The 18,383-nt window shown below is 35.9% G+C and overlaps 1 protein-coding gene across 3 annotated transcripts in view; it reads left to right on the plus strand.

Moving 5' to 3' along the window:
* The window catches only part of LOC111043934, a 49,708-nt gene that overhangs the window by 10,821 nt on the left and 20,504 nt on the right, over window positions 1-18,383 (plus strand). For 2 of the 3 annotated variants that reach the window (XR_005572087.1, XM_022328978.2), the window contains exons 4-8: window positions 327-476; window positions 1,278-1,566; window positions 3,787-4,098; window positions 5,114-10,685; window positions 17,231-17,317. Coding sequence is in view for 1 of the 3 variants with exons in the window: in XM_022328978.2 (XP_022184670.2) it covers window positions 327-476; window positions 1,278-1,566; window positions 3,787-4,098; window positions 5,114-10,685; window positions 17,231-17,317 (6,410 nt within the window). In the remaining 2 variants the exon portion in view is untranslated. Of the gene's footprint in view, window positions 1-326; window positions 477-1,277; window positions 1,567-3,786; window positions 4,099-5,113; window positions 10,686-12,655; window positions 12,818-13,745; window positions 13,909-17,230; window positions 17,318-18,383 lie in introns of those variants that run through there. The other variant, XR_005572088.1, reaches the window with a different exon arrangement.

Below are 18,383 nucleotides of genomic sequence, written 5' to 3' on the forward strand. Positions count from 1 at the left end.
AACATTTTCAATGTTTCTACCTTAATAAAACATTATTCAACACCACTGATATTGAAGAAATTTTGCACATGTGAATTTGATTTAATCGGAGACATTGCTTGTATTGAAAATGAATACTTGAGATTAAACCTTCTATTAGACAATCTTAGCGTAAAAGAACTCTACATCAATGGAATTTATTTTTAAATTTGTTATTAAAAAATAGAATTTTATTATTATTATTATAGAATTTATTATTCTTCATCATTGTTTTTGTTTCGTTTCTTATTATCTGTGCCAACCTTTTCACATTACTGTATTCTAATAGTGTGGAATGTTGATTTCAGTGCCTCAAGACAAAGCGAGGAACACAATAAGTGAGATAGAGGAGTTGAAGCGAATGGAGATGGAAGACCCTCGCTTGATGCACAGATTGCACCAGGGCTATACCGGGGTGTCCACGCTGGTCATCACAGTCCCTGAACCGCTAAATGAAGGTTGGTCCATTTGTCACAAATCATTTAATATTCTACTGTACAATAATAATTGGGAGAGAAAAACAGGCAGAGCCCAAACTGTATGCTCTCCAAAAGTTTGATGAATAAAAGTTTCAAAAAATTATGTTTTCTCAAAATATGAGTCCAATTTTCTCTTCAAAAAGATTCTACGTAATCATGCTTCTATATTATAGTAATCTATTCCAGTCTTGGTGTTCAATTTTGGATGAAGTAATGTCAATGAAACCTCATACACAATCTTTCAATGGAGCCGTAGAAAGATTTGTGCATCAAGCATTCAATACTCTTTACTTCACTTTTGAAAGTTTAGTCCCGGTGGTTCGGAACCCACCTAAAACTGTAGTTTCATTCATAATTTAAAACTATTCATAAATGTGTTGGAAAGAAGCATAGTTTATTTATTTATTTAATCATTCAGAATTACACAACTTACAGAAAAGTACCACAGGCTTATAAGCCCAAAACGGTTCCAATTCTAATTTATACAACAGTCCAAATGTAGCTAGTTTATGTTTATGCATGGAAATTGAAGATGGTATTGATACTTTTCATTTCATTTCAAGTTTACTGTTACTTGGAAATATAATTGAAATTTATGAATAGTGTAGGGAGTAATGTAAAAAGCTTAGGAGATCAATCATGGCTTGTTGAGATACTGATATACAATAGTAAGAATATTTCTGGCAATAGTTTAGTATTTTTTTTGAGTCGTTTAATGTAGTAGACTCAGTATGTATGCATTGTTCTATTCTTATCTTTGCTCTAATTTGTTGTCAACAGGAGAAAAAGCAAACAGAGCGGATTTGCCAGTTGACGAGCTTATGCTGCGAAACCAGGGAAGGAGGAGGACATACAACGAAGATGACGAACTGGAAAGGCGGAGAAGGAGAGAGAAAGAAGATAGGGAGAAGAAGAAGCGAAAGGAGAAGGTGCTGCCGAATAACTGGGCCGAGTTCTCCAAGAACAAGCACAAGGTGTATTATTTCCGAAAGTACAAGATTGATGTCGAGAAGCAGGAGCGAGAGAAGACGCGGGGCAGTAGGCGGAGATCGAGAGAGAGAAGGAGTCGGTAAGTTTCTAACAATCATTTATTATTATCTATATTACAAATGAATGGAGAAATACATTTGAGAAGATTATTAAATCCGATTTTTTTTTATTGAAACTAGCCACTAGGACTAACCATTAATTTTGTTCTCTTATTTCTTATCCTAAAATATTAATCTTTATTGCTTAAGTCTTCCAGTGAAGCGTACAGTTCTAATCTATAATTTCACTACTTTAAATTCTTTCACTACACATTGATTTAATATATTTTTTTCGCTTCTCTAGCACTACACCAACTCGAATGGCTTTGTTCTCTTCAACGTCCTTGTGAGTTCAGTGTTGTTCAAGATTGCAATGATAAACATTTTGTCATCCGAGTCTATATAATGTAAAGTTGATTTCAAATGTGGTGTTGAAATGAAATGCATTTTGTATTAGCTCAATAAGGATTTGAAAATCTTGCATCATTCTGATAAGTTTGATGCTGATGTCAGTTTTTAATTTACAACCATGCTCTTCCTATCAATTGATTTCTTCCATTTTCATCTCAACGAATTCGAAATAAGTATGAATATTTCCGAACTGAAAATTGTTTTGTAATGTTGAAGTAAACCTTATTTTGAACATTCCATCTAATCTCGGGAGAAATAAAAGTTCAAGGTTTGCCTTTTTTACTGTAAACCATTTCAATTATGTGTAACATTAAAACAAACTAACAATAAATCTCATTCGTCATAGAAAATTCATGTCTGTCATGATTTTATGAAAACTAGTGTTGACTTACCTGGTATGACCATAGAGAAAAGATAGCATAAGTGGATATCCCATGGTAAGGGCGTTTATGTTCCAAATTTCACTGTTAATTCAAGCCAATAGTCCTATAGTGAGGTCCACGTTATAGTGGTAGTGTTTGATTAGTAATTGTATTTCTATCCTTGTCTATCATTCAACAGAGCGGAAAGCTTTCTCTTTCTCGCTTTTGTCTGTTGCCAGATTGTCTTTTAACAATGTAGAATTTAAAATTAATTAACAAAATATTTCATCTTAATTATGAAAATTTATTACCGTATGAAATTATTGAAAAATATAATTTATTGCTTAATAAAATATAATTGATTATTTTAAATGATAATGAACAGTTATTATTACATCAATAAACCTGTATCAGCAACCGTCTATAGAAGGTATTGAGAAGATTGAGGATCGGCAACGTTGTTCTCCTATCTTTCCCCACTGCCATTATAACGTGGACCTCACTATAGTAGTTATTTTTCGGAAGCTATGTGATGCTGGTAGTCTCTCATACTGTGCTGTTCTCACACTCTCATCCGCCAAATAGGCTTAATAAAAATAATTAATGAAATTAGAATATGCTACATGTTTCTCTAATGCAAATCTTCACGTTTAGGATCACTAATTTCTGTCTTGTTAAAAACCTCATTTAAATTGGTCCTATTTTATAAATTGTAGGACTAGAATTCATCAATTATGAAAAATATTTTCGTTGCTTCTTAGTCAATATTCTCATTTGGCTGGTTGTAACGAAGAGATTGAGACCCATTTTCAAGTCTTTATCATGAAGTAGTAATGAAAAAATCGATTTTATAGTTCAGTTTTAATGATAGTTTATTGGCTCAGCAGCTAGAATGACATCATAAAAAATCATAACTCCAGAACAAAAGGTGATAAAAACTTGAAACAAACGAAAATAGATCATAAATTCTATTTCAAAGAACTTTTGTTTCGCACTTTATATCCAAAAATCGTCATTGAGAGTAGTTATTCAGAAAAAATAATACTGAATAATGAAATGTTTTTGAAAAAGTACATTTTTGTGGTTAAAATCATGTTTTAGGTGGAAATGTGTACTAACAAACTTTGTAGAAAGTTTTTTGATTTGATTCACGTTTGAAAAGTAAAACAAAAATAATTCACTAAAATCTATACTTATTGAAAATTTTTGAGTAATTTTGCAAGATTTTGAGCCACACAACTTTAATATTAGCATAATAAAACACTAGGATCTTATTGTCTTAAAATATTATGAATTTACTAAAAAGTTACAAACATATTTAAAAACTATGTAAACTAAACTATGTAACTTTGAAAACTATGTAAACTAAACCATGGAACTTTTACAAAAAGTTACAAACATGTTAGGCCTTTCAACACCTATGGTGTCATATTCAGTGTGACAATTCTATTAGCACTTTTTTGAGCATTGTTTTTGGTTGTCGGTCAGGTCGAGAGAAGGCGACCGTAAGCGCGGCGACAAGAAGGGTGGTGGCTCGAAGAGACAGAACCTGCTGGACACCCCGCCAGTGTTGAAGAAGCCGCTGCTCGCCACCAAGGCGCACTGGAAGCCGGGCGAAGTTGACGCCGAGTTTCCGGCGCATCACGTCTGCTTCAGTCGCGTCAAGCCGTCGATCTCCTTCTGCGAAAATCCGCGTCGCTCCACGCGTCACCTGCAGAGTCGCGAAGCTATGCTGGCCACTGTTCCTGCCGATGTCGAAGCCGTCATACTTGGCTTCCTTAACGCCATTCAGCCCAAACGGTTAGAGCACTAAATCAAATCTATTGCTGAATCGATAGAAATTCACAAAAATGAAAAACAAAATTCAGTTTTATAGATTAAGAACTCTACAAAAAATTACAAAAATCTTTCATTAAAACTAAATAATATAATATCTAATAGCGTCGCATCATTTGTAGTTTTCATTTTTAAAACTTATTCCAAGTTATAATAACTCACCTCTCATCATTATCATAATCAGCTTCATTACCCACGCACAAGCCTGCAGCTCATGTGGAATGATTTTGAAAAAAGGTCTACATTTTTATTACCGTACCATGAAATACAGCTGAAAATATGATTATGAATGACGTAGGCCTAATAATATGCTTGTCTACTACAATGCAGCATTTGTTGATTTAGCTGTCAGTATTCTTTAATTTTACAGGTTTTTCTTGGATTATATATTTATAATATATATGACTTGAACAAAAATTTGAAAAATAAGTATTGAAAAATTTTAGACTTGAAAATAATGATAATGCCATGATAACTGTTCTAAAATATGTTTTATTGCTTATTATGTCTATTAATTATGCGTATGAACATAAATCAAGTTTATAGTGTCTTTAGATTTTAGCGCTACGCAATTGTACAGTATTCTCATATTATTTTCTAAAGTTTCATTGTTAACATCATATTTTTATGTTCAAGCTTTTGTAATACCAGCCTTCTAAAAATACGGTATTTTATGTACCTTGAACTGTTTAAAATACTATAAAATCGTTTTGTTTTTCAACGTTTTTTTAGCTTTTGATGATAACGAGTGATTCACTTAATTAACTAGTTAAAATTAAAAACTAGTTTTGGAATTTTCTTATTTCAAACTTATCTCGTTACTAATGCGCCGTTTTCAGCCATTGTGGAAATCATTATTAAAAATGAAAGTATTCGCAAACTATTTTCAACCTAAATTTTAAATGAGGAAATCTCATTCTTTTTGAATTTATACCATTGAATCATCAACGTGAGATAAAATGTATGTTCTGCTTTGTAGACTCAAATCCAAACCGGACGTCAACATGGAGGTGAACAGCGAAAAAGAAAATAACGGGGAAAAGGAGACCGAAGAAGATGGCGGAAAAGAAGAGGAAGAAATAGTGGAATACACGGAGGAGGTCGAAGTGGAAGTAACCGATGATGAAGAGGAAGAAGAACCAGAAAAAGGGGTGAAAAAAGAATCAATGGAGTTGGGATGCTCCAGTGATTTACCAAAAACAGAACCGCTTGCGAATGGCGATGATGATGATGATGAAGAATGGTTCAGAGGATTCGAAGATGTTGATAAAGGAACGACAACCAATGATATTGGATTGAATAGTCCTCCTATTAAGAAGGAGAAGGAGAAAGAGGACAGTGCGATAATGGAGACTAGTATCAAAAAAGAGATGGGAGAAAATCCACCTATCAAAGAAGAACCAATGCCAAAGAAAAAGAAAGTGAAACTCGAAAAGAGACTAGTTACTAAGACAAAAACTATCATCAAATCCAAACCTTGTTTCAAGCCTCATAGGAATTGGTATAGTATTGATGTTGTCTTTCAACCTGATTCTGAATCTGTAGGCGCTATTGAAGATTTTGAAGTCGATCTAGAAGAACTGAAGGAAATTCAAGCTCAGCAGGCGCAGCAAGTGGTGGCGGCGAGTGAACAAGTAGAAAAGGAGAACGAAGAGTTGGAGAATGAAGAGGAGATGGCTGAAGAACCAATGGGTGAAGAGGAAACAAAAAAGTTCCTCCCAGTTGTAGAAGCCAGCAAGCCAAAGTCGAAAAAGAGCAGGAAGCGGATTAAATTGAACGAATACGAAGATTCCAGGGATTTCGAAGAGGAAAAAAGGGACGTGAAGAAGAAGGATCGAGAAGGAAAGAGGAAATCCTCTGAAACAGAAATTCGTGTTCGCTCAAAGTGGGACAGTGACTACGAGGAGGAAACTAGCCAGAATGACAGTCAGACAAGGAAGGAAGATGAGGAGGTTAAAAGGGAGTTGGAAAAGGAGAGCAACCCGGATCGCCATCGGTGGAACGAAGAAGCGGCAGAAGAAAAACAAGAAGATAACTATTATTACAACAATTGGAATGAGAATGATAACTCCCATCATCATCATCAACAAATAGAGGACTCGTTCGATGGAAGGATGGACGAGGATAATAGCAGTAATATCGAATTGGAGAAAGAAAGTATCTACTACAAGGATACCAACAAAAACGGTACTGAAAACTATGATCACGACGACAATGATATCAACGATGAAGAGGAATCGACAGCTGTCCCCATGGAAATCGATGAAGAAGAGTCCAATACAAAAGATTCAGCGTCAGTAGATTCGGGCTCCAAGGTGAGGATGGCCGAAATGGGGGAGAAACTGGCTTCCGAGTACGAGGAATTCCTGAAGATGGTCAGCTTCGAAGCCGAGGCAAAGCGAGATGGATCGAATTCGGGTTCGGTGAGATCGAGCGAGAAGGAGAGACGAGTTCTGTCGGATAAGAACAGGATGGAGGACAACGTCACACCTCCCCCATCTGACGCCTTGACCAAGTCATCGTCACCCTGGGAAGAAGATGACCCCAGTAAACACAACTCATCAGGTGCTGTCGAAACACACGACCTGACTGTCGACAAAGAGAACAAATCTAGGACGGAGGAGGAGGAGGAGGAGGTTGTAGAGGGAGTAATTGTTGAGAAGGAGGAGAACGAACTAGAGTGGGAGGGGAAGGATATGACCAAAAAGAAGAAGAAAAAGAAGGATGGTAAAGAGAAGAAAGCGTCAAAGAAAAGTAAGAAGAAGGTGATATCGACGAAAGCGAAGAAAAACAAGAAAGATAAGAAACGTGGACGTAAAAGGAAACGCAGTTCATCTAGTAGCTCAGCCAGTAGCTCTGATTCATCATCGGAAGATTCTGATAGTTCAAGCAGTAGCAGCAGCAGCAGCAGTAGTGATGACAGTGATAGCGATAGTGATAGCTCCTCTTCCAGTGATAGTAGTTCTTCTTCTTCTAGTGACGACAGCTCGGTGGATCGCAAAAAGGCCAAGAGAAAGAAGAGAGACAAAAAGAAGAAGCAGAAGGAGAAGAAGAAGCGTAAGAAGAAGAAGAAGGCAGCCAAGTCGAAGCCAACATCCAGTGAAGATGAGGACGAGAATGACGACAGCGGTAATGACAAGAAGAAAAAGAGAAAAGAGAAGAAAAACTCAAAGTCGAAAAAGAAGAGTTCTCATAAAGACTCGAAACATTCGCCCAAAAGTAAAAAGTCGAAACGTTCCAAGCAAGAGAAGAAAAAGAGTAAAGACGTCGATAAAGAAGAAGAAGTAGTAGATCCAGCGGTTATTGATAGTTTGATGGTCGCCTATCAAGAGCCACAGGAAGAAGACCAAAATACCAAGAAGAGTAAGAGAAAGAAGAGAAGTAAAAAAGAAATGGTTGAAGAGGAAGTGTCAGTGTTATTGGAAGGAGAACTTGCGCCAGATTTTCTGAATGTTGAACTGATGAATCCAGATCTGGGCAGCCACACTACTAGCAGCAAAAAGAAGAAATCAAAGAAGAAGTCGAGGAAAAGAGAAAAACGTAATCGTGATGAAATTGGGGAAGTAACGGGAGATGTGGATCAATCTGAATCAAAATCACGTCGCAAAAAGAAGAGCAAGAAGAAGTCGAAACGTTCAAGTGAAGTAAATCCAAGTTTTGAATATGGCAGTGAGAATAGAAGGCTGAAAGAAGAATTAATTTTCGGCTGTTTGGAATCTGCAAAATTTAATACAGATACCGAGATTATTGCTTCAAAAAGTTTCGAAGCTTTATCGAAAACTGACGCTTTGGATCATAGATTCTCCAAACGTGAGACAAAGTTACTGAGGAAGCAATCTCTAGAAAACATGGGATACCTCGAATCCATCTCACAAAGTTCGGAACTGGAACATCAGCATTCCAAAACTATTTCAACTGATCCAGCTAAAGTTTCAACGAGTTCGAAATTCGATTGGGAAGAGCTCACTGATCCAGATCGATTCAGTTACGACGTCAATGATGAGATTAAAAGAGGGTCTGACAATTCTGCATCTAAACGAAAAATGACTGAAGAATTGGAAGAGTTATCGACCAACTTTGATAGGAGAAAGTTTGTGAAACAATCTAACGACTCGATAATTAATATCGGAGAGACAAAAGGTGATGTTAAATTGAGTCAAGACTCTCAGTTATCATTTAAAGATAATGTTAGTTATACATTGAAGACAGCTGACTCGGAAGATAGTAAATCAGCCATTGGAGTTGACGACTCGCAGGATATAGAGAGCCCCAATATATTCGAATGCGAGCAAGAAGAGAATTTCGTTTTGGAGAAGAATGTAGAAGTGTTCAAGGAGACCGAGAAATCAAACCAAGGCTCCGAGCGCAACTTCAAGATCATTTCAAAGGAAAGCCGAGACAAGGAAATGGAGGGATTTGACATCAAGTTTGATCAGCCAAAAAACTTGGAAGGGCTCCAGTACTGTGCTGGTGAGAGCAGTACTGGTGGCCAAGCCGAAGAAAAGGACTCATCAGACAGGTACAGTCCATCGAATGTGATAGACGCCTTCTCACCAGACAGCAACCGAACAACCGACAACGGACCTGAGGAGATGGACATCGCCAACTCCACCTCAAGTCCGTTCCAAGCCGCAAGGGCACCCAGCTTATCCAACAGTGCCAGTCACGACAACCTATCCGTCATGCTTGACATTCCTCTACCTCCGAGCAACCTCACAGCTGATGCTCTCTCTTTCTCCAACCCTATCACTAAAGCTGCAACCCCCTGCCCTGCACCGGTTCCCCCTCCACAACTACCCTCCGTCAAAATCCCTCTCAACGTGCCCCCATCATCTTTCAAGAACGTCTTCAACATCCTCCCCCAATCAACTCAACAACCTGCAACTGATAAAATCGAATCGTCTCCTGCGGAAAGTAGTAGCCCTCTAAAGATAAAACCCGTACGACAACCAACTAAACTCGTACTAGAAAAACAAGCGGTCAAATTGCGCACAACCAACGTGTTCCACATGTTCGACGACGACGACGAAGAAGAAGAAAGCACGCCCAAGTCGACAAACAAGATGCCTTTGTTGGACAACACATCCGACTCTAGTTTGAAAACGTCCAATTCAGTTACCAAACCAGCTGAAGTTGTTGAAAAAGTTGTCACCCCTGTGAAGATGCCTGATAAACCCGAAGAGGATCAGTCGTCCACTAGCAAGGACAAAATCTTGTCCCCCTGGGAGCCCGGCTCTGATGAGATGCAGGAATCTTTCGCTGCTAAGCAGAAAGATGAAAGTGTGGCTGAAGCTTGTCCATTGAGTCCCAGTGAAGGTAAACCTCCGTTGATACCAGTCGAAGAGATTGCAGCTTCTATTAATTATCAGGGAGGAAATGTAGGCGCCAGTTTCAATTTCGACAAGCCGTTTGAACAATTGAGTGAGGGAAGAGTTGGCGATGGTGTGGAGGAACAGAAGTTGGAAACCCAAATAGAAAAACCCGACGACCGTACCAAGGAAAGCGGTGAGAAACGAAGGAGAAGTCGTTCACGCAGTAAGGACAGACGACGTAGGCGAGATCGCTCCAGTGAACGACAGAGACGGAGAGAGAGCTCGAGAGATCGGCGAGATCGTCGTAGGAAAGAAAAGGAAAGTAGATCATCGAGGAGAGATCGGTCCCGGTCCAGAGACAGGTCGCACCGATCCAGTCGACAGAGGTCTGATAGGAGGAGGTCGTCCAGAGAGAGGACGTCGGATGACAGGAGAGATAGGCGACGGGATAATGACGATTCCCGGCCAAGGAAGAGGGAAGACGAGCCATATAGAGTGAGAAAGGAAGAGGGTGAACAAGTGGGGTATGATGTGAATGTGGTGATCAAACAAGAGAAGGACACTGAACAATTTGACAACAGTTTAGATATGAAAGTGGCAGCTGATATGTCTCAACCACCACCCGAGTTCTATTCTCAGGGCTATTGTAGGCAGGATATGGTAGTAGGCATGGTGGCAGAAGACGCACAAACTTCGCCCCCATCACCATTGGGTTTCAAAAGGAGTGTAGCTGCCGATTCGACAACAGTAGTAGGTGATAATAACGACCTAGTCAAACCGAAAAGACTGATCCGCTATTCGCCCGAACTGTCGCCGAAAAGACTATCACTCGACGAAAGACTGGCGCGTGAGTTGGGCGTCAAGGAAGACTCTGCCCCTCCCCCTCCGCCGCCTCCTCACCCTCTTCCCCATCAACAACATCAAAACTTCCACCACTATCAACACCAACAACATCTCCAGTATCCACCACATCAGCTGCAGAGTTTAAACTACCAACAGCTACAGCAGCATTTGAGTGTGCCTCCGCCCCCTCCACCTGCCGTCAATCCGGCACCTGTCGGACTAATGCATCATCATCATCACCATCATCAGCAGCAGCCGCAGCATATTCCGCTGCTATCGCCTAATCCGACCGCTGTCAACTGGGATAATCCGGAGGCGTTCATTGGCCAACACAACATGGCTAGCATCACCACTCCGTCGCCTGTCAAAATGGCCGCTAATTCACCGTTCCTCCAGGTAAGTCACTCACTCATATTATTTTATATGCTATTCTTGTGATGATTAGGCCTATTGTGTGACTTTTCTTATCAGAATTGAAATGTTTAGCCAAAATAATTTCTATTTATATATAAATGTGAACTAAATCATTTTCTCATCTATTTTGTCTTGTATTTTCATAACTATCGTGTTACTTGTGTTAAAATTTAATTTTTGACACTTTAACAAACAAAAGAATCCCGGATAGTGGAAGTAATAAAGCTTTAAGTTTTTTTAAAGCCAAGCCACATGAAGCGTTTTTGCAGTAGCGTCGGACGAGTCGGCAGGGCAAGAAGCTTTCCGATTGGCTGATTATCAGCTGATTCCCGAACGCCAACCCAATCAGCCAATCGGAGAGCTTCCTACCCTGCCGACTCGTCCACCGTCAGTCAAAAACGCCTGAGAAAACGCTCCATGTGGCTTGACCGTTATTCCAATAATGAAATACTTTCATAGTAGTTGAAATTGAAAGTTTTTTATGAGCATTTTGTTTAGCAAATCATTCTTGACAGAAAGCTGAGAGTATCTATTATGAATTTGCTCAAAAGAAATACTTGATCAATGCTCTTGAAATATTTGCTTTGATACATTCCATCTAAGATTAACTTATTTTTTCATCAGTCATCCTCATCCATTAATCAGCTATGCTCATATTATTATTCTATAAATATTCAAAAAGTATGCATGTGTTTTAACAATTTGAAAACATTGAAAATGAATATTTTGTATTATTGTTGTCCATTTCAGGTAATTTATGATTATATTGTGTATACCAGTAATGCCTTCATTGATCTTGATCATATTGCGTATGTGAATTGTGTTGTTTATTCTCAAATGAATTCATTCATGTTATATTGTTTCTAGCGTTGTTGTATAAATATGGTTAATTTTATTATTTATTAATATTATTTTAAGCATTGGGTATATTTCTACACGATAACCAGGATTCATCGTATTTGCTAATAAGTTATTCATTTATTTATAATAATTGAAAACATTTCCTTCTTATAATATACTGTTTTGTATCTATTTCAAGGTACATGATTTTTCATACTAAACTAGTTGCAATGCAATGATGATCAAAATTCAACAATAAGCTAGATTTTATCAATTACTGTATTTCAAATTCTGCGGATTTTATGAATTTTTGCGAATAAGTGAATCTTAGTATAACTGATTAGGTTCTAATTGAATCTAGTTATTTTAATTTTTCATGTGCTATTTTCAGCCATAATGGTTGAATTTAATTCGACTTACCTTACTGAATTAATGATGGATTGGGAGGTTTGTGAATCGTTGAATACAACTATAATGGATGATAGAAAATACAGTTTATTAGGTTTAGCAATCAGCCGTTATCCGAGGTTGATTAACTTGGTAGTATTTTCTTAGTTTACGCAAATCACGCAAATTAAATACTTATACTTGATAACAATCACAGAATATATTTTGCAATAATTGTATGATGGATAGATTATTATGAATATTAAAAAAGTGTTTTGTTGACCATGAATTAAATAAAATGTTCCGCAATGTCTCAAGCTTGGAGTGATTCGATGGACTCCCCATCTAAAATGATATGTTTAGACAAAGGAATCTACTAGACTTATAGTTTCTCTGATTGATTTTTAAACTTTCAACAACCCTAAAAACTGCCTTTGTTTTACTATAAAAACTATTCATTGTTAATTAAATGGATTTACTTCATTTATGCATTATTTTAACCACTCTCTCGATAGAGAGAATAGAATGATAAAATATCTTGCTACACTAGAATAGTTGAGTACTAGCTCGAAAACCTTGTAATGATATTTTACTTGAATAACCTATTCATGATAGGAACTCATTTGATAGTGTTCAATTCCTTACAGTAGCTTGTCTAGTAATAGTTGTTTGATTGTTGTTATAAACTTCTGTGTGTAAAAATTGGTTTGTATGGTTTTGTAAAGTTGTCTGGGAGCGTAACGTTTTGCAAGAGGAAATTTGCTGTCGTCATCATAAAGTGTTGTGACGTCATATCATAGCCGACCTCGCTCACTGCAGTTGGAAGTTGACTTCTGTCATGTGATGTGAAGGTCATCAAGAGTCCAAGGTCATTGAAGCCGCTCAAGGTAATGGAAGGGACTGTTTACTTGTGGCTGGCATCAATATTTTGCTCAACTTTTCAAATTTGGAACTTATTCTCATTCCAGGGTTTATAAATATTGTTTTTCATTAGTGATAGTTTTTATAAAACTGATGATGGTAGCAAAAAACATTCAATTTGACGGTTGGTTTGATATAATTTCTCTCGAAGAATAAGCTAATAAAACAAAATAAACTAATAGATTGAAAGAGTATATAAAATATGCATATGCTGAATTATTCTTGTAGGTATTTTCCAGGGAATTTTGGTCGTCTACCAAAGCATCTGGAAAGTATAAAAATGATTGATGAAACTTTCTACCTGTGGAAAACAATAATTTTATGCTCTAACTGTTCATAACTATTTTAGTATAACCTCTGTTACATGGATTATCGGATGTCGAGGTTCGATAAAGATTTACCTAGAATGAAAGATTGATCTTGATAGTGTTTAACGAATTTAATTAATCAATATTTTCCTACAGTTGCTCTAACACTTCTTTACGTAACTCATCGTAAAATAGCTGATATCAGGATAGGAAACCGACAATCTTATCTATGTATGCGCTTATAATACATAAATAGGAATTTCATTATAAATATAAACTATCATAGTTTCTCTTAATAATGTAGTTGAAAAAATCATATCACTATTGCTAGGGACTATTCTAATTATCACTGTTCTGTTTTGCCTTGTTAATAATGATCAAAGTTGCTTGAGATTGATAAAAGTAGTTTTTTCAACTATCGTGCTCAGTAAAACAAATCATAACAATAATAATTGAATATTTCACTATCTCTTCTGAAGTTGACATAAAGTTGTGTACACGGATCATTTTCTGTAAACTCTGGTTGTAGTCGTATTTCTTCTCTGTTTCTAAATTGTTCACCAACCTGTTTACCATTATTTTGCAGCCTAAACAGCCGAAGTCTAGCGTTAAGGCGATTCTGATCGAAACGGTAATGCAGCTATTTGAAACGACTGCCACATTAAAATACTTGTGTCCCTCCTCTTTGATCCTTCGAATTAGGAAACGAATCTGCAACTTGTCAGCTGATAACTAGGAGGTAATGTTCTTCATTGATGTACAAACATTCACACACAAGCTCAAACAAGTTTAAATTGATATTAAAGTTGATTTTGTTGAATTTGGAAGGTTGTCACCTCGAGAGAATTTTGGTCGTCTACCAAAGCATCTGGAAAGTATAAAAATGATTGATGAAACTTTCTACCTGTGGAAAACAATAATTTTATGCTCTAACTGTTCATAACTATTTTAGTATAACCTCTGTTACATGGATTATCGGATGTCGAGGTTCGATAAAGATTTACCTAGAATGAAAGATTGATCTTGATAGTGTTTAACGAATTTAATTAATCAATATTTTCCTACAGTTGCTCTAACACTTCTTTACGTAACTCATCGTAAAATAGCTGATATCAGGATAGGAAACCGACAATCTTATCTATGTATGCGCTTATAATACATAAATAGGAATTTCATTATAAATATAAACTATCATAGTTTCTCTTAATAATGTAGTTGAAAAAATCATATCACTATTGCTAGGGACTATTCTAATTATCACTGTTCTGTTTTGCCTTGTTAATAATGATCAAAGTTGCTTGAGATTGATAAAAGTAGTTTTTTCAACTATCGTGCTCAGTAAAACAAATCATAACAATGATAATTGAATATTTCACTATCTCTTCTGAAGTTGACATAAAGTTGTGTACACGGATCATTTTCTGTAAACTCTGGTTGTAGTCGTATTTCTTCTCTGTTTCTAAATTGTTCACCAACCTGTTTACCATTATTTTGCAGCCTAAACAGCCGAAGTCTAGCGTTAAGGCGATTCTGATCGAAACGGTAATGCAGCTATTTGAAACGACTGCCACATTAAAATACTTGTGTCCCTCCTCTTTGATCCTTCGAATTAGGAAACGAATCTGCAACTTGTCAGCTGATAACTAGGAGGTAATGTTCTTCATTGATGTACAAACATTCACACACAAGCTCAAACAAGTTTAAATTGATATTAAAGTTGATTTTGTTGAATTTGGAAGGTTGTCACCTCGAGAGAATTGTATGAGAGGGCTGGCTGCGTCCTAACTTCGTCCTCTTTGGATGTAAATAAATGTGTAAAGGCTCGTGGAGGAAGAATATCGGCGTTTTTCAACTTCTAACCTTGGGTAACCTTGGAATACCCTTAAAAATGGCTTGAAATAAGTTATTTTTTTATTAATGGTTTGTTTAACTTGGTCTTTGGTAAGAAGCATTTTTGAACGTAAACTCTAATCATCCCTATTCAATGACTGTTCTAGTGACAAAAATGTATCATATATCTTCCCATCTCACAATATTGATGATTACTTTTCTAGTAAAAATAGATGGATTGATAGTTTGAATAGCATCCAGGGGATCTGGAATTCGTCAAAATTGAAAAAAGCAATCATGACTCAGAATACATAGTAATAGCATATCTCTTGGAGAAACTAGTATTTTGTAAAGTTTTTCGATGGTTGTTAGGTTAGCACAAGGAAATTTTGTTTATTCATTTTAGAAACAACATGAAGTATTAAAAATCAGAACTACAATAGGCTACTTTTTCTAAGCACATACCCCCTTTTTCATACTCACTTTTCTCTATAGCGCTACTAAAATTATTGAAATGGAATTTCGTTGTCTCTTATTATCAAGTACAGTAAAGTACCCTTTTTTATATTTGATTAGAATAGAAAACCCGTTTATTGAATAAATAAGGTACCTTAAGTAAACCTCAAAGAGGCTGCTTGACAAGGTACCATATACAAAACATGTAAATTCAAATAATCAGTGTACGATATTTTCACAAGAATTCACTTAATATTATCATGATACTAACTAATTAATTATTGTTGGCTCAGCTCTCAAAAATCTCAAAAGTTTTATAATGTATAGTCAACCTGAACTTACATACAAAAAATAGAACGGAATGAATTACAACAATACTATACATTAGTAATGAATTCCATTATGCTACATCTAAAGGTGCGTACAGATATACGCGCCGCGAACATGAGCAATTCAATTTTAATCAGCTGACTATATCTGTATTTTTACAGAAACGGTAAGATACAGATATAAAAAGCTTGGCATCAGCTGATTAAAAGTGAATTGCTCATGTTCGCGGCGCGTAAATCTGTACGCACCTTAAAGTGTAATTATTCAACCAAATTTTTAAATTTCTTTTCAATAGGCGCATATTAACAAACTCAGCACAATTATCGGGTAAATCATTGAAAGTTTCTGGTACAATGTAGATTAAGGTGTTTCTGGCTAAAAACACCTTGATACAGTAGTTTCAACATTTATTATCTTGAATGGTCGGCAGGGTCGCTACGCTCACCGTATCTGTCTAGCCAGAGATCTCAAGCTCCTGGAACCTAATGAAAGATGAGACTCATATATTTAGTCAATACTTGCTTTGCTCGTCATATACGTCAATAGGGTCTTTCAGAATCCCTTCAATCGCCTGTTGATTTGAAATTTTGTAACTTTGTAGATCTTGAACTGCAAAATTATTTCATTATCATTTTTCATTTTTACTATTTCTTCTATATTTTATTACCGGTTTCATTTTTCTATTATACTGTTTACCAGCACAGTTCTCTGTTATTTTCAATTCTTCAACTTGTCTCAAGTCTAGGGTTGTTCATTGTCTGACAATTTTATGATCGATATTTTTCAAACATGAAACACTTCGTCTTTGAAGTGAGTGAGAAGTATTATTTATTGGACTATGAAAATCATTTCAATTCACTACTCTTGACTGGCTTTGTCAAAGTGCATTATTAATACATTTTTGGTGATACAAATCTACTGTATTGTTCTGTCACAAAATGTCTATTAATGATTAGCTCGATGCATGTGCTATCAGTGATAGACTATGATTGATTATAGTACACTACCTGTGCTATATGATGTTACCTTTTGAACGCTAACTTATAGAATTTAGAGTTTGTATCATTTTAAGAACTTAGAACAACTTTCTTGTTTATGCAATAATTGATTATGTGTATTTGTAATGAAATAGATTAAGTTTTTCAGACACATTGTAAAATTACTGATATGATTTTCAGATACAATGAAGGATTACTGAACCAATATTGTGCATGAGAAATATATTTTTAATATAGTTTTAGGAAGAAAACACTAAACGTATTGTTTCTTTAAATATCCACATGCAACATGATCTTGATAAATGGAGGCATTACTCAGGGTTCTATTGTGAAATTGTTGAATGTTTGTACATTTGCTTTGTGTTCATGGTATGAGATTTGTTGTAAATTGAAAAGCAATCTTCATTTTCAAGGTATGAGATTTGTTGTAAATTGAAAAGCAATCTTCATTTTCAAGGTTGGCAACATGCTTCAAGTCGTGCCTTCAGATCCTGTTGAAAAGTCACCCGCCTCGCTCCAAGTTACACCAGGAAAGGGGCAAAAGGTAACAGCCGTACCTTATCATTGTTGGGTGTATTGCCTTATTCTAAGCTAACTCTAATTGTATTTTCAAAGCTCTGCCGATTCTTTACATCGAGATTTTCAATCTATTTTCTATGTTCAATTGATGAATTAAATATTCAGTTTATGTTTATTTCAAACTTCTATTATTTTTGTATCTCGTTCATTAACAGTTTTCAATAAATCTTTGAGCTGCACTTGAAGTTTCTCTTCTCACACCCGTGTAAAAATGCTTAAAAATTATTTGTCTAACCACTAGATGAAATTTAAACAGTTTAGCCCGTATCTTTTATGATATTTTGAATGAAATATTCAGACTTTCTAGATATTCATTCATTCAGCAAACAATACTATTGTCGGAAAAGAAAAAACAGGCTATTGCCCAAAACTTCTTCAATTTCCTAATTTTGTCTTAAATTGCCCAACTATTATGTAGGTTATGTCCATATTATTTCTGTACAGTTGCACATTTCTCACACTGTTTCATGGATTTCTTCTCACATATCTGGATATTTACACAACATTACACATTTTCTGGATATTTATTTTCATTACCCAAAACTGAATTAATTATTTGTTAAAGGAGTCTATTATTTTTCACGATAGTAGAACGGAATTTCGTAAATTAACACTTTTTCCTTTGAAATCTGTAGGGTATAAAAATGTTCATTTCATTTAAACAAATAATTTTATCTTCAGAGTAAAAGCAGAATAACATTAAGGTAAGTTAGTACCAGAAGAAATATATGTTGAATAAGAGTGTATTGTATTCAATATGATAATTGTTTTTAATTTTTAGTTCACTCAATTCATTATAGAAACACTATATTATAATGATATTCAGATGTATTCTAATAGGAATTATTCTTGGTTGCTTGTTGTTGCAATTCTCAGGGTAGAGCAAATAGTTTATTATTGACTATTGCAAATACTGTAGGATAGTTGAAATCTAGATTGATACATTTGTGCGCTAGGGCAACTATTAACATAGATTAGCACAGAGGAAAAGTTAAGCATATAGGTAATAGGTTAGAATAGAGGAAAATCAT

Source organism: Nilaparvata lugens, chromosome 8 (assembly GCF_014356525.2).
Source record: "Nilaparvata lugens isolate BPH chromosome 8, ASM1435652v1, whole genome shotgun sequence".
Taxonomy (NCBI): Eukaryota; Metazoa; Arthropoda; class Insecta; order Hemiptera; family Delphacidae; genus Nilaparvata; species Nilaparvata lugens.